General features: G+C 39.7%; 1 protein-coding gene and 1 long non-coding RNA gene across 9 annotated transcripts in view; one reads left to right on the forward strand and one right to left on the reverse strand.

Annotated features, from left to right (window-relative positions):
* The window catches only part of LOC124305869 (uncharacterized), a 43,083-nt gene that overhangs the window by 14,980 nt on the left and 15,946 nt on the right, over positions 1 to 12,157 (forward strand). For 5 of the 8 annotated variants that reach the window (XM_046765811.1, XM_046765819.1, XM_046765855.1 and 2 more), the window contains 3 exons: positions 1,077 to 1,189; positions 6,558 to 6,725; positions 8,489 to 8,572. In XM_046765811.1, the coding sequence (XP_046621767.1) occupies positions 1,077 to 1,189; positions 6,558 to 6,725; positions 8,489 to 8,572 (365 nt within the window). Of the gene's footprint in view, positions 1 to 1,076; positions 1,190 to 5,367; positions 5,949 to 6,135; positions 6,248 to 6,557; positions 6,726 to 8,488; positions 8,573 to 12,157 lie in introns of those variants that run through there. The other 3 variants (XM_046765873.1, XM_046765865.1, XM_046765847.1) reach the window with 3 other exon arrangements.
* On the reverse strand, positions 1,402 to 6,587 carry LOC124306055 (uncharacterized). The gene is made up of 2 exons (XR_006908512.1): positions 6,447 to 6,587; positions 1,402 to 2,137 (listed from the first exon to the last, which is right to left on the reverse strand). It is a non-coding gene; the product is annotated as an uncharacterized LOC124306055 (long non-coding RNA).

Genomic DNA, 12,157 nt, shown 5'->3' on the forward strand with positions numbered 1-12,157 from the left:
AACAGCCAGCGATAGGAAGACTGTTGAGATGAGAAACCAGGCGAGAAAGAAATACGACGAAACAAAAGTTAGAAGAAAAGAATTATTGTAATTATTACAAGAACTATTGACTAGTGCGCAAAACCACTGTCTGTAGATGTATATATATATATATATATATATACACAGTTATTTGCATAGATGATGTTATACGACATTGAGAAGAAAATTTTATGGCCGCTCATCGAGCATCTCATATTACTTCGCTTCCTAATACAAAGAGAGACAGAGACTGAGACAAAAAAACAACGCTGATTTGTTTCAATACTATATATTAATCATTAGAAATACTTACATAATTTACATGCGATTAAGGCATTTTTTTCCGCCCGTACCATATTTTTAAAAAGTTGTATCAAGGATTTTCAACTAAACGCGTGAAGTGTGCAAGCCTGAAAAATTGCCTCAGATATGGCAATAAAATGTTTCCTTGTGTCAAAGGTCTCAATGGGTCAAATCAAACAAGTCCATTACAATCGAGCAAGTGAATTCTTCGTTTTCATTTGATAATTGTAAGAGTGGTGAGAGTTTCGGTTTTTTTTTTTTTTTACAGCAATTAATTTATTATTTTTCTAGTAAATCTGCGTTTCGAGAATCGCGCGTTAAATGAAATGTCGGAAACAAGTTACGTATGCGATATATTACAGTAAAAACGGTTCTTGTTTTTTTTTCCACTCAATCGCAAGAACAGTTGAAATTGTAAATATTTAACAACAAGTGATAAAAGGATCGAAGATCAACAAATTAATATTACAGCCACGCGTTGACCCGCTGAAAATTAGCCCAGTCGATACGCCCATTTGATATCGCATGTGAATTTTGAAGCAAATCGACAGGCGTTTTTGTCTAATCTCTAAGGCGTCGTACAGAGGTAGACTGATCTTTTGAGACCTCGAGGCTCCTTCCTCTCTCTCCTCGCCCACCTCGTCCACCGCCGGCTTTGATCGGATTCCTCGGCGTTCCTCCGTCCTCCTCAATCTCACAGCTTATTGACTCTATTGATGTTTTTCTACTTTTTGCCTCACCTCTCGACGCAGGTTGTGGCTCAGAAGGAACGAGAAGTGGTTCGAGACCTTTGGCGGTTTGTCCGCCGACCACGACGACGCGTCTCACCGGTTCAGTACGGCCAAATCCGAGGTTTTTCTCGCAGGTTTGTCATCTTTTCCTTACTCTTCTTCATGCCTATTTGTCAATTTATTTATTTACGTATTGATATGTAAAAAGAATTTTTTAGCCACGTCGGAATCCGATTATTTTAACGGTATTTACGGCACCCACGCGAAATCTTGCGACGGGACTATACCTGCGGTAAAAAACACGCGCGCGTTTTGTCTTTTTTTTTTTTTGTTCACATTTTTTTTGTGTTCCTATGTCGAACGTCGGGAAGTCCTTGACATTTGCTTACGGAAACTGAAGACTAAGATGAAGAAGAATAAATAATCACGTCGATTTTTTTTCTAATATAATAACCCGTTAATGAAGCACGACGAATTATATTATACAACCGGAAATTCGAATCGTCGATACTTATACCATGCATTATTAACTATATCCTTGTTAAACGTGGTAAATTATAAACTCGGTAAGCACATTAAACGAAAAAGTTTTGCAGCGCATGTTTTTCGAACCATCCTAATCGTGGTACCCGGATCGTAATCATCTGTGAACGTCTCGCCAGCTCGAATTTCACGAGTTGATCGCGAATTGTCAAAAATTGAACAGCACTCGCGGCTTATGAAACGTTCAATAATTGTTCGGCGACGAAAATCGCAGAAGGGCTCAGCTTCGGAGCGGCAGGAAATTGGGCTTTAAAAAAGTAACGCTGCAGTGTTTGTGGGCAGGGAACAAGACGGCTTTCCTTCTAAATAATTTATCTTCCTAGAATGAACCTGGAGCAAATCCCTCGGGAACATTCCTCGGCGTGCGGATCGGCAAACCGCGTTGCAAACCTTGTTGTAAAATAATTGACCGTTGACTTCGGCGTTCTCTTGCCTGGACAAACATCGACAGCATTTGGCCCGCTGCATGGAATTGATTGGCGAATGGAATTCCTCAGACGTGCCGAACTACCGTCGCCTGTGTACGTCTCTTCGTATACCTAGAGAATGTTAAATGACTCTTGTTATTATATACACTCGACTTCGTTGGCGCCGAAGGAAATTTAAAAAAAAAAAAAAAACCGCGGTATTCGCTCCATCTTGCGCTATAGTACGCTCTCGGTAACTTACCGCCTTTGGGGCTCCGAAGGTGGAGATTTTTTAGATAACATATTTGTAATCAGGATGACAAAGTAGTGCGAGGGTTGAAGAGTAAAATGGCTACACAATAGACGACATCGATAATTCAGAAATGGAAATATCAAATTTAGAGAATTTTAAAACGCAGAGACTTCGATTATAGAAAAATCAAATGAGAGGTCAAAATATAAACCTAAATGCATAGAATCGATACAATAAATGTACAAATATAGGGAGATATAGAAATTTGGGTAAAAATATATAATACGTTCTATGTTTTTACCTTTAGATATTTTGATGTTTCCATTCATCGATTTTCTACATTATAAATTTTGAAATCGTGTGAATTAGATGTTAGCACGTTTGAATACTCGATATTGTGACCTTTTCAATGTGTGGTCATTTTATTTTTTGACTCTCTCCGATAAAATAAACCTACGGTATAAATTTTCAAACACAGAAAATTACGGGGCGTCCATTTTTTTCTCTCTACTTCTCTACTCGCGATTTTATAGTTCATATTATTTGGCACGGTTGTTAAGAAAATCAGATACCCGATTCACCATTTGGCATACTCGTCAGTTTGCGTTTCCGCATGAAACATGGAACTGTAAAAAATTAACCACGCAATGATCATTCAGCCTACTCTTCGCGAATACCGCAGAAAACAGCCAATCGCTCGATTTTCCAAGTAATTGTGTATTAAAGTCAATTACACAATTCCCGTTGCGTCTTACGTAACTTTTATTCATCATCCAAACCGTTATTGTTCCGCGGTGCTTTCACCTATAATTAATTCCATAACTAGGACCGAATAATCTGTACCGAAAAAAGATGCAAGGTGTCCGAACTGATCTGCATTTTTCTTCTTTCTCTGGCACGGAATTTGTGACGCCAGATTTAGGAGTTAACGAGACAATTTTTTTTTTACCCCCTTGGGTGGTCGTAAAACGTATTACGATTGGGTTCGTAATAATATCGAAACGTCGGAAGGATCGGACGTGAAATTTTCTGAGGTGCATTAGCAGATCGTTACGTCAATCAAAATCCAAGCGCGACGATGACGCGATGACGGTTCATTATTTCTCAATCATAAGACGGGTGGTTTCATCGCATCTTCTACCGGCACAACTTTCAGGATTTCCAATTACGCTTGGATATGATACCGCGACAGAAAAAAAGAATTTAACGATCGGCTTCTATCCCGGTGTACGTGAATCGTGCGATGGACTCTCTTATTATCCATTATATCGTTACCGCCATGCTGTTATTGTTCTTGCGGTAAATCGGCACTGAGCGTAATTGGGATGAAGAAAAATAGAGACGAAGGAAAGGAAATAAGGAAGGGTAAAAGAAAAAACAGCCAAAAGTATACGGCAAAGAAACGCTCGGTCCGTTAACTCGAGTTTTTTACGCCAGCCGTGATACGTTGCCGTTAGTCTACGATGGCATTTTATCACTCGACTCACGATTACGAACCTTTGCATCCTCCGCAAACGTTGCTACGCATGGCGAAAATCTCGGATACGAGTCGAAAAATTGGCACCACGTACCATTTTTGCGTTACTTGGGTATTCATGTAATACGAAATACATTTACAAGATGTTCGAGACACCATTTACCGAGGAAGGTACTGCCATGGTGGTTTCACGTCGGCTCCTAGACACAAGAGTCCTTGGTTGCCAAATATGGTAAGACCGCATTGTGATGATAATTTTTCCGTAGCGTCTTTTTTGTACAGAGATGCCACTTCAAATGCAATGTAATGCATTTGAATCACGGTCCGACATGTTTTTCCGATACCGTCAATTGCAGGTGACAATAAGGTATACATACGCCCAGAAACATTACTCATTTGAATATGAATCCTGTAGTATAGAAAATATGGCAAGCCTTAGCAATTGAATATGGTTGAATAAAACCTGTCAATTTATGATTAATAAGCAATTTTTCTTTCAATATTATTCAACGAATTTTATTTCACAAATTCATGTGCAGACAAAACACTTTTCGATTCGAAAGGAGCGAAATTGCGATACCTCTGTAAATGTAGATTTGAATATGCATAAATCACAAGAATTTTTCCATCAAAAGGTTCGAAAACTAAGAATATAAAAAACCAGGATCATTGCTTTTCTTTCAAAGGTAACAATCAAAGTCACGAGCAGTTCTCTGAAAAGTATAAAACAAAAGAAAAAATATGTGACAACCGTGTGACTTCTTGAGCGGAAACCAGTGGTGTCCTGAATTCCGTAGGAACTAGTTTAGAAGCTGGTGATTTACTAATAATCCTGCTTTTCACTTGTCAGAGAATATATTCCACTGGTTGCGATATCGTGAGAATCGAGGAGTGATACGCGCTGTGATTTCGCAATTCGTATTACAATCTCAGACGGTGTTTCGATGAAAACGTGATAAAAATAACTTCACGGAATGAAAATCAACCGAGGGGGTGTGGTAACAAAAATCGAGGAACAGAGAAATTGTGCCGATTCGGTGTAACACTAACAATGCGACGTGTGTACGAGACGTAAAATAGCATCAATCGTACACGATCGCGAAAGATTCGAATTTTCGTTGTTGCGTAAAAGGAATTGACGTTACAGGTATGTAATACATGTATGTATAGTCCCAGGAGAGTTAGAGAGCAGCAGAACTGTAACCGCGAACTTACTCGATTAGACGTGCTTTCGCCGGCGGTTTAAAACGTCGAGTACTGAGCCATTAAAGTGGGCAGGTATATAATCCCGGCACATGGAATATGAAGGAGAAAAGTTTTCAGCCGAAGAATGAGATATAAGTCGAATCTGCGCGAATGTGCGAAAGGTAAAAATGGAACGGCGTGGTCCGCGATGGGCGACCTTGACACGCGGGCCATTCGAAAGGCTCGCAACGGCAATACTGACCGATTGATCCCGGGTGTCGATCGAGTCTTGGACTCCTCGCCGATCGCCGATTAGACTTAGACCAACAACCAGAGCTTCGACTATAGACGCGGCTGCACCAAGCATCCCAAAGTTCCCCTGGAGGCGAAACCGCGGTCGCAACCGCGCTACCAGTCGGTCAGTTCTGCTCCAGTAGCCTCTCCGACAACATCTTGTTCCTTACCCGGTGCTCCGTTACTTCTCGAGAAAAAGTACTTTTTCTCGAGAAGAGATACGTCTCGCCTGACTCTGCGGGTTTTGTCATCGTGTGCTTTGGGTGCCAACAGCCTCGGAAATTCCAACCACCCGTCTTAGTGAAAAAACCACCCTTAAACCGACCGTCCCGAGAGTGTGAAGTTAAAAGTGAACGCGAGGGAGTGACGCGGGTTTCGGGAGAAGAATATACAAGAGCTTTTTTATTTCTGGGCAAGGCACGTCGGGTCAAAATTTGAATAATAATCAAATTGGACCGAGAGTAATCGTAGATTAAAAGAGGGGGTAACGCTGCTCGACGCGTGTGAATTCGCGCGATATCTCCTCTGCGTGTGGATACAATGAGCTTCGTGTTCGAGGTAACGGGGATCCCGTGAAACTAGATTTACTAGACTGTCGTGGTCTGAACGCGTTTCCCGGGTATTACAGGCGGACTTTCGCCTATGCAGACTCGTCGATATAGGAAGATAGAAAACAAAACAGACGACGACGACGACGACGACGGCTACTAAGAAGTAAAACTGCTGTCGAATGAGTAAGTGAACGAGAGACTGGACCGGCGATACTGCATAACGATCTGATATACATTTAGAACGGTGTAAGACGCGGTTAGAGGATGGAAACTGCGATTTGCAACGCGCTTTTTTGGGCCGGGACAAAAGTGACTCAGTACGGTGGGGTGTCGACTTATTTGTTTCTACCTCACCGTATGATTTTCATTGATTTCCAATAATTATTCAGTCTTCTGGGCGATGACAGAAAATCACAGAAGCCACAAAAGATCACTGATAATCGCGCCTAGAAAATCGCTGGAAAATCGTTGGAAATCAGTCGGTAAGCTGCAGGAATTAAACGAATACAATAGATTGTTCGTGAATTGAAACCATTTCTACGAACTGAAACTATTGCCGTTTGCGATTTTTTTGAAGTTAATCCATCGAGTGGTTTTAAGCAATTTGCAATGATTTCCGATGATTTCAATTGTCTCGATTGCTTCCTCGTTATTCGATCCACACTCGAGTCTTTCAAGTACCTTCGATTTACAATTATTCTCCAACTTCATCTAACGATCAATCCGCATTTCACTACGACGACGAGAATTCGATCGACGAGACGTAATCTCCTGGGTTTTATGAATTTCCAGGAGCGGACTATGCTGGGGTTGGTCCTGGCGTGGGCCTTGCCGCCGGAGGCGAAGAGGATGCGGGTGATTCGGTGGAAAGGGTCCGAGAATTCGTCGAGAGGATAGTCGAAGGCCTCGTCGGAGACGTCGACGAGATACCGATAGACCGCCTCTACGATCACACCGCCTGTAAGTTGAGCAGTTGTACCGAATTATGTTTACAATTGAGAATTTCGCAATCCGTCGTTTCTCGTCAATATTCGCCGGAAATACTTACATTCCGCCGGTTCAGTGCACCCTGGATTTGCTGTTTGTGCGTTTATTTTGCAACAACCGTCGTTGGCGATATTCAAAATATTTGCAAATATTAATCGGTGGCACGTGACGCGGGTCGAAGTAAAATTCCTGTCATTTCAATTGAAACGTTTCTCGTATCATTCGACTTGCGAAAATTAAGCCGAATACACCTGAACCTTGAACGGGAGGTCGGAGCTCTGACTTTCCATCAAACGTTGTCGAAATTTTAACCGAGAGACGATAAATAGACGCCGTGTTTGAACGAGAGAAATCACCGTGCAGCATGCAGTTATTATCGGATTCTAAATTGTAGTCACCCTATTCTCAAGGTGAGTTAATATTGGCGAAAGAACTAACGATCGAAAAATTTACAAGCTACCGGTGTGTGTGATTTGACTTATTTTCATTCAATTGTTCTATCGCATTGTTGAATTTCACAGAGATGAAAACTGAAAACTGTTGTGAAAAGTCGAATTTCTTTTCATAGCGAAAAAAAAATTTCAGTGAAATGGGTATCGATACAACAATGGATTAAATATATTTTTAAAATTACAAAAAAATGTGGCACTCGTAACTATTTAATGTAATTATAGTTGCCAATACTACACATTTTCTGATTATCGTAACATTAAATCTGTTTGTTCGCTTTACCAAATTTTTGCAATTGATCAAAGTCATTCATTTATTGTTGCACCAACATCAAACAATAGTTGCGTGAAAACAAAGCACGAATGACAATAATAAAAAATACCAGATTTTCTGGTTACAGCTACAAAACTAACTTCAATTTTATACCCAGAAGTGGTTAACGGTAAAGAATGGAAATAGTTAACGACTGCACAACAATGACCATACTAGAAATTTCTCCGATCGGTGCGACCGTGAATACCGGTCGCAATAAGCTCTAAATTGCGTAAGAAAATTCGCTTCTCGATTCCATTGCGCGATACTTCTGCGATATTTTTCGAAGCAAGTTATTCACCTTGAGAGTGAGGTGACTAGACTTTTGGATCTGATATAACGCGCCGCGGTTGTAGCTGATAACCAGTTTCTAGTTTCAAATTTTCACGTGCAGCAAACGCCACCTGCTGGTTGGCGCTAAAAGCTTGCCGTTCGGACGCGAAGTAGTAAAAGTAGAGTTCGTAGTCGGCCCACAGCCGTCGGTCGATCGAGTCGCGCGTAACGCGTCGCGAGAAATAATTCTCACTTGACTCTCGATTCGAGACTTGATAATCTCGATGCATTCTTCCTGTGTTATCAACGTTGAATGAAAAAGTGAGAAATCCAGTCAGACGGGTAAAAAGATATGTTTTTCCCCGATGTTACTGCCGAACGCGGATGACCGTCTCTCACTTTTTAGTTATACCTGTAATAGTAAATTGAAATAAATAGTTTTTTAACAGCGAGATAATTTATACACCTAGGTTTCGGTCGAGTGATTCGGCACGGAGTGAATAATATGACGATTATACGACGTTAACAATTAGCGGTGTTATTAATTACTAATTCTACTAAAACAAAGTGAATGTAGATGAAAAATGTGAATTTCAATAAAAGCTTGCGCTGTTGTGTAAGTTCGAGTGAAACGCTTGTTCTGAACGCTGTGCATCAACAATGCCTGAACACTAACATCGCACTAACGCATATTAACGCAGATGATCGATTTGTGGCAAACTACAAGCAACCATTGGCTGGGGCCCTAGCACGACTGGCGATAGCGCTTCAACTCTCTATCGGTAGTAAGTATCTACTGTTGCATTTATACGTGCCTGCTGCTTTGTTATTACGTTATGTTTTAGTGAGTGAGGAATTGAAAGCTGATGTATTTGAAAAAATTTTATTACATGCGATGAGTCTTGAAATTTACTGCTAAAATTAACATTATCTCGGCTTTCGGTCACATTCCAATTCCTCAAACGTTACAGAGGCTGATCCCCATAAAGCTTGTAAAAAATTGGATAATCTTATTCGTGCGGACTTTGAGACTTGCGTATCCAAAAAAATGGAGTCGAGACGCGTACATATAACTAAATTCTAATTACACGAGTATGAACCTACTGAAAAGTTCATTATTCTCTAAAATTTATGTTTCGTCGGCAAAATTTAGTGTGATTTTGTCTGAAATGATAATTTTCTTCAAAATCGATTATATCCATTTGCCGACGCTGAATTGTCAATACGCTTGTGTAGGACAAAAAATTTTGTTCATTCGAGATTCTATTTTTCTAAGTATTAACAAACGACAGGAATTCGTCGAGTTGGTGGGAATTGCAATAAGATGCACTGCAGGAATCCGCGTCAAGGGAATATTACGTCGTGAGTGACAACCTTGTACCCTAGTCTTGCCACAATAGGCGTGAGTGTAATAACTGTGGGTTAGCATGCGTGGAGGTATACATACACCTGCAATTTATTTATGTACTCAAGAATCAAGCGATCCGGTGCCTGTTCAACCGTCGTCTCTCGGACGTAACGCGTTAAACACTGCGGAGGAAGAGATACGAAAGAGAGAGAGAAAGAGTGAGTGAAAAAAGATAGACAAAAAGTTTGCAAGTCTGCAACGCGTTCACGATGATTACGTAATGTGACACAGAAATGGCAATTATCTCCTCCTATTACTCGCCGTTCTGTAAGGACGTGCGTTTTATTTCTTATACGTCTCGCAATCATCAAACAACCACGTCAAAGTCAAAATACCTATTTAATTCATGAACCGCAGCGCAAATAGACGCGCTTTTTACCCCGGCTGGATTCGAAACTGGCTCCATAATAATAATGTAGCATATAGTGCAATAATAATTGTTTCGCGGAGTCAATGAACATTTTTTTTTGTTTTTCTCAACACGCGTGCAGAGTCTACTCCGCTTATCTATATTGCCTGGTTCATTCAAAGCTCCCGAAAACGTTTGCATACCGTAGTATCAGTAGTAAATTTCATAATTTCGCAAATTTCAAGCTCCGGGCGTCAGAGGCGTGTTTGAATTTCATTTCACAATAAGTGCGAATCCCTAACGATGCTGTTAATATCATTCACGAAGCGAATTACTTGCAATTATCGTACATAACTAATACCAAGTGCATAACTTTTACAGCTTGAACTTTAGTTCTTTTGCTACTTTTTTCTTTAAAGAAGATCGACAGCTTTGCAGATTCGGTGAAAGTTCAATGCTGATGGTGAATCTAGCGTATATCTCGTACAATATCGTAACATTAATTGCAGTCCATTACCAAATCCGGGTGCTATTAATAGTCTTTCTATAAGTGTCCACTTTGAACCAAAGAATAATGTCTATATTTTGGAGGACGGTTAGTTTTTATCTTCTTTATTTATTATCATCATTTCCCTCTGTAAATTCTTATACAAAAACCTGAATTCGCAAGAGCAAAACATTCGAACGCCAATGCATCTTGGAATAGCCATGACCAGCAATTATCATTCAAGTAATAAAACTACGTAACTGCATCTTCGTTCGGACCTTGCACGTCGCTTCAGGAAATCACAAATTACTGCGGCAGGGAATATAAAAAAAACAGAAAAAAATTCCGCTGACTATGCAAAATACATCATAATTCGATCGTAATTTTCCACGCAATAGGTATAATTAATACCTGATCAATGTCATCGGCAAGTCACCCTAAAAATGCAATAAAACCTAACAATCAAACTTTTGTAAACACCGTTCGGTGTCACTGAAATGCGCCCATTGTTATTATTCGTCAGTATAAATACACCCATAAGCATTATAAGTACAATGAAAGAAACTTTATATTCTGATGAAAATGACAATTTTCCTATTTAATCGCGTCAATTTTACTGACTGCAATGAGTCGATAAAGCTGCTCGAAGGTTTTGCGACAAACCGCAATAATTGCACTCCGACTTACGGTTAATTCCAATCGCTCGTAACTCTCTTTTTCCTCTCTCCGGTATCCGCCCTCGTAGCATTTATCGCATCGCATAAACGTTCCAAGTCGGCATGTACACGAGCTTACACCTGGCAGTTGGTCTTATCTCAACCCAGGCTGAGCAGCATTTGATATCGCGGCACAGCCGTTGACCCGTCAAATCTGTGTCACTCCGCCCTCGCACTGAAAGCGTAATTTGGTGAGCGTGTAAATGTGCAGGATATGGCCCATTTCATGGCAGGTAACGTGCATTAGAGGCCGTATCTTTGAAGATAACGCAAGATGTTTTTTACTTTTCCCTTTTTTTTTTTTTTTTTTTTGACGCCGGTTGACTAATCTTCCATATCATTGCGTAAACATGTACTAAAAAGTCGTAGTTTGAAAGGCGTCAACTCCCCGAGTTTTTAAAGAGATTGGTTCGCTGACAATGAGAATGGATCCTTTTTTTCCATTCTTCATTAACTTTCATTATGAGATAAATCGTAAATTGAATATTCATCAAATTATTATATTCATAAGCTGCGAAGATCACCTTGAAAATATAAAAATAGACAATACTGGAATTAGAAACTAAAGCTTAGATATCGACGATTAATTCCAACGCACTTCAAGATTGTTCTACATTTAATAGATTAATCATTTTATTTAGCAGATTATTTTTTACAAATTTAATGAATCACCTTTTTTCATGGTGCCAGTACTGTGAAATATTTAATTTTACAACGTTGCATCGATATTGACGAAAATTATCAAAAAATAGAGACATTGAATTGTCTACCGAAGAAAAAGAAGATCTGTTTCAGTGCCTTTTTAGAAGATTTATTTCTGACTATGAATTAAATAAACCATCGTAGTAGAGTTAAAACGAACGAATGTACTAGGTTTTGAATAATGTTTAAGTAATTTGGAATGAAACATGGATGTATAAGCGTTTCTTTATTAATCCAGTATTTGATATTTTTTTATCTTCAAAGCAATCTTCGTAGCTTTCTGATATAATCATTCGATATATATACATTTAATATGCAACTGTTGTATAAATAAAATTAATAAACAGCATCGATTTTTGTCCATCGAACCTCCTTAAATTCAGATCCTCTTAATTCGTAGCTGATTTTCTTGAATGACATTGACATTTCTAATACGACAGTATAATTCTCATTCAAATTCGTGTTCTTTGAATAAATCGGATCTATCGTAAAGATTGCGTGGGGTGAGAGGCTACGATTTCTCTGGTGCACAAACTGCCGGAGCAAATTTGCGTTTTCTGTACGTGTGCGACCGTATCAATCGCCCCGATTTCTACGTCGGACTCGAACCTCGATGCATGTAATCGACATGTGAAGCGGAGTCTCATTTTTTATTTGTCTCGATCAAAGTGAAATTCGACTATCTCTATACCCGTTGATCTTTCATTG

This window comes from Neodiprion virginianus, chromosome 1, assembly GCF_021901495.1.
Source record: "Neodiprion virginianus isolate iyNeoVirg1 chromosome 1, iyNeoVirg1.1, whole genome shotgun sequence".
In the NCBI taxonomy this organism is placed as follows: Eukaryota; Metazoa; Arthropoda; class Insecta; order Hymenoptera; family Diprionidae; genus Neodiprion; species Neodiprion virginianus.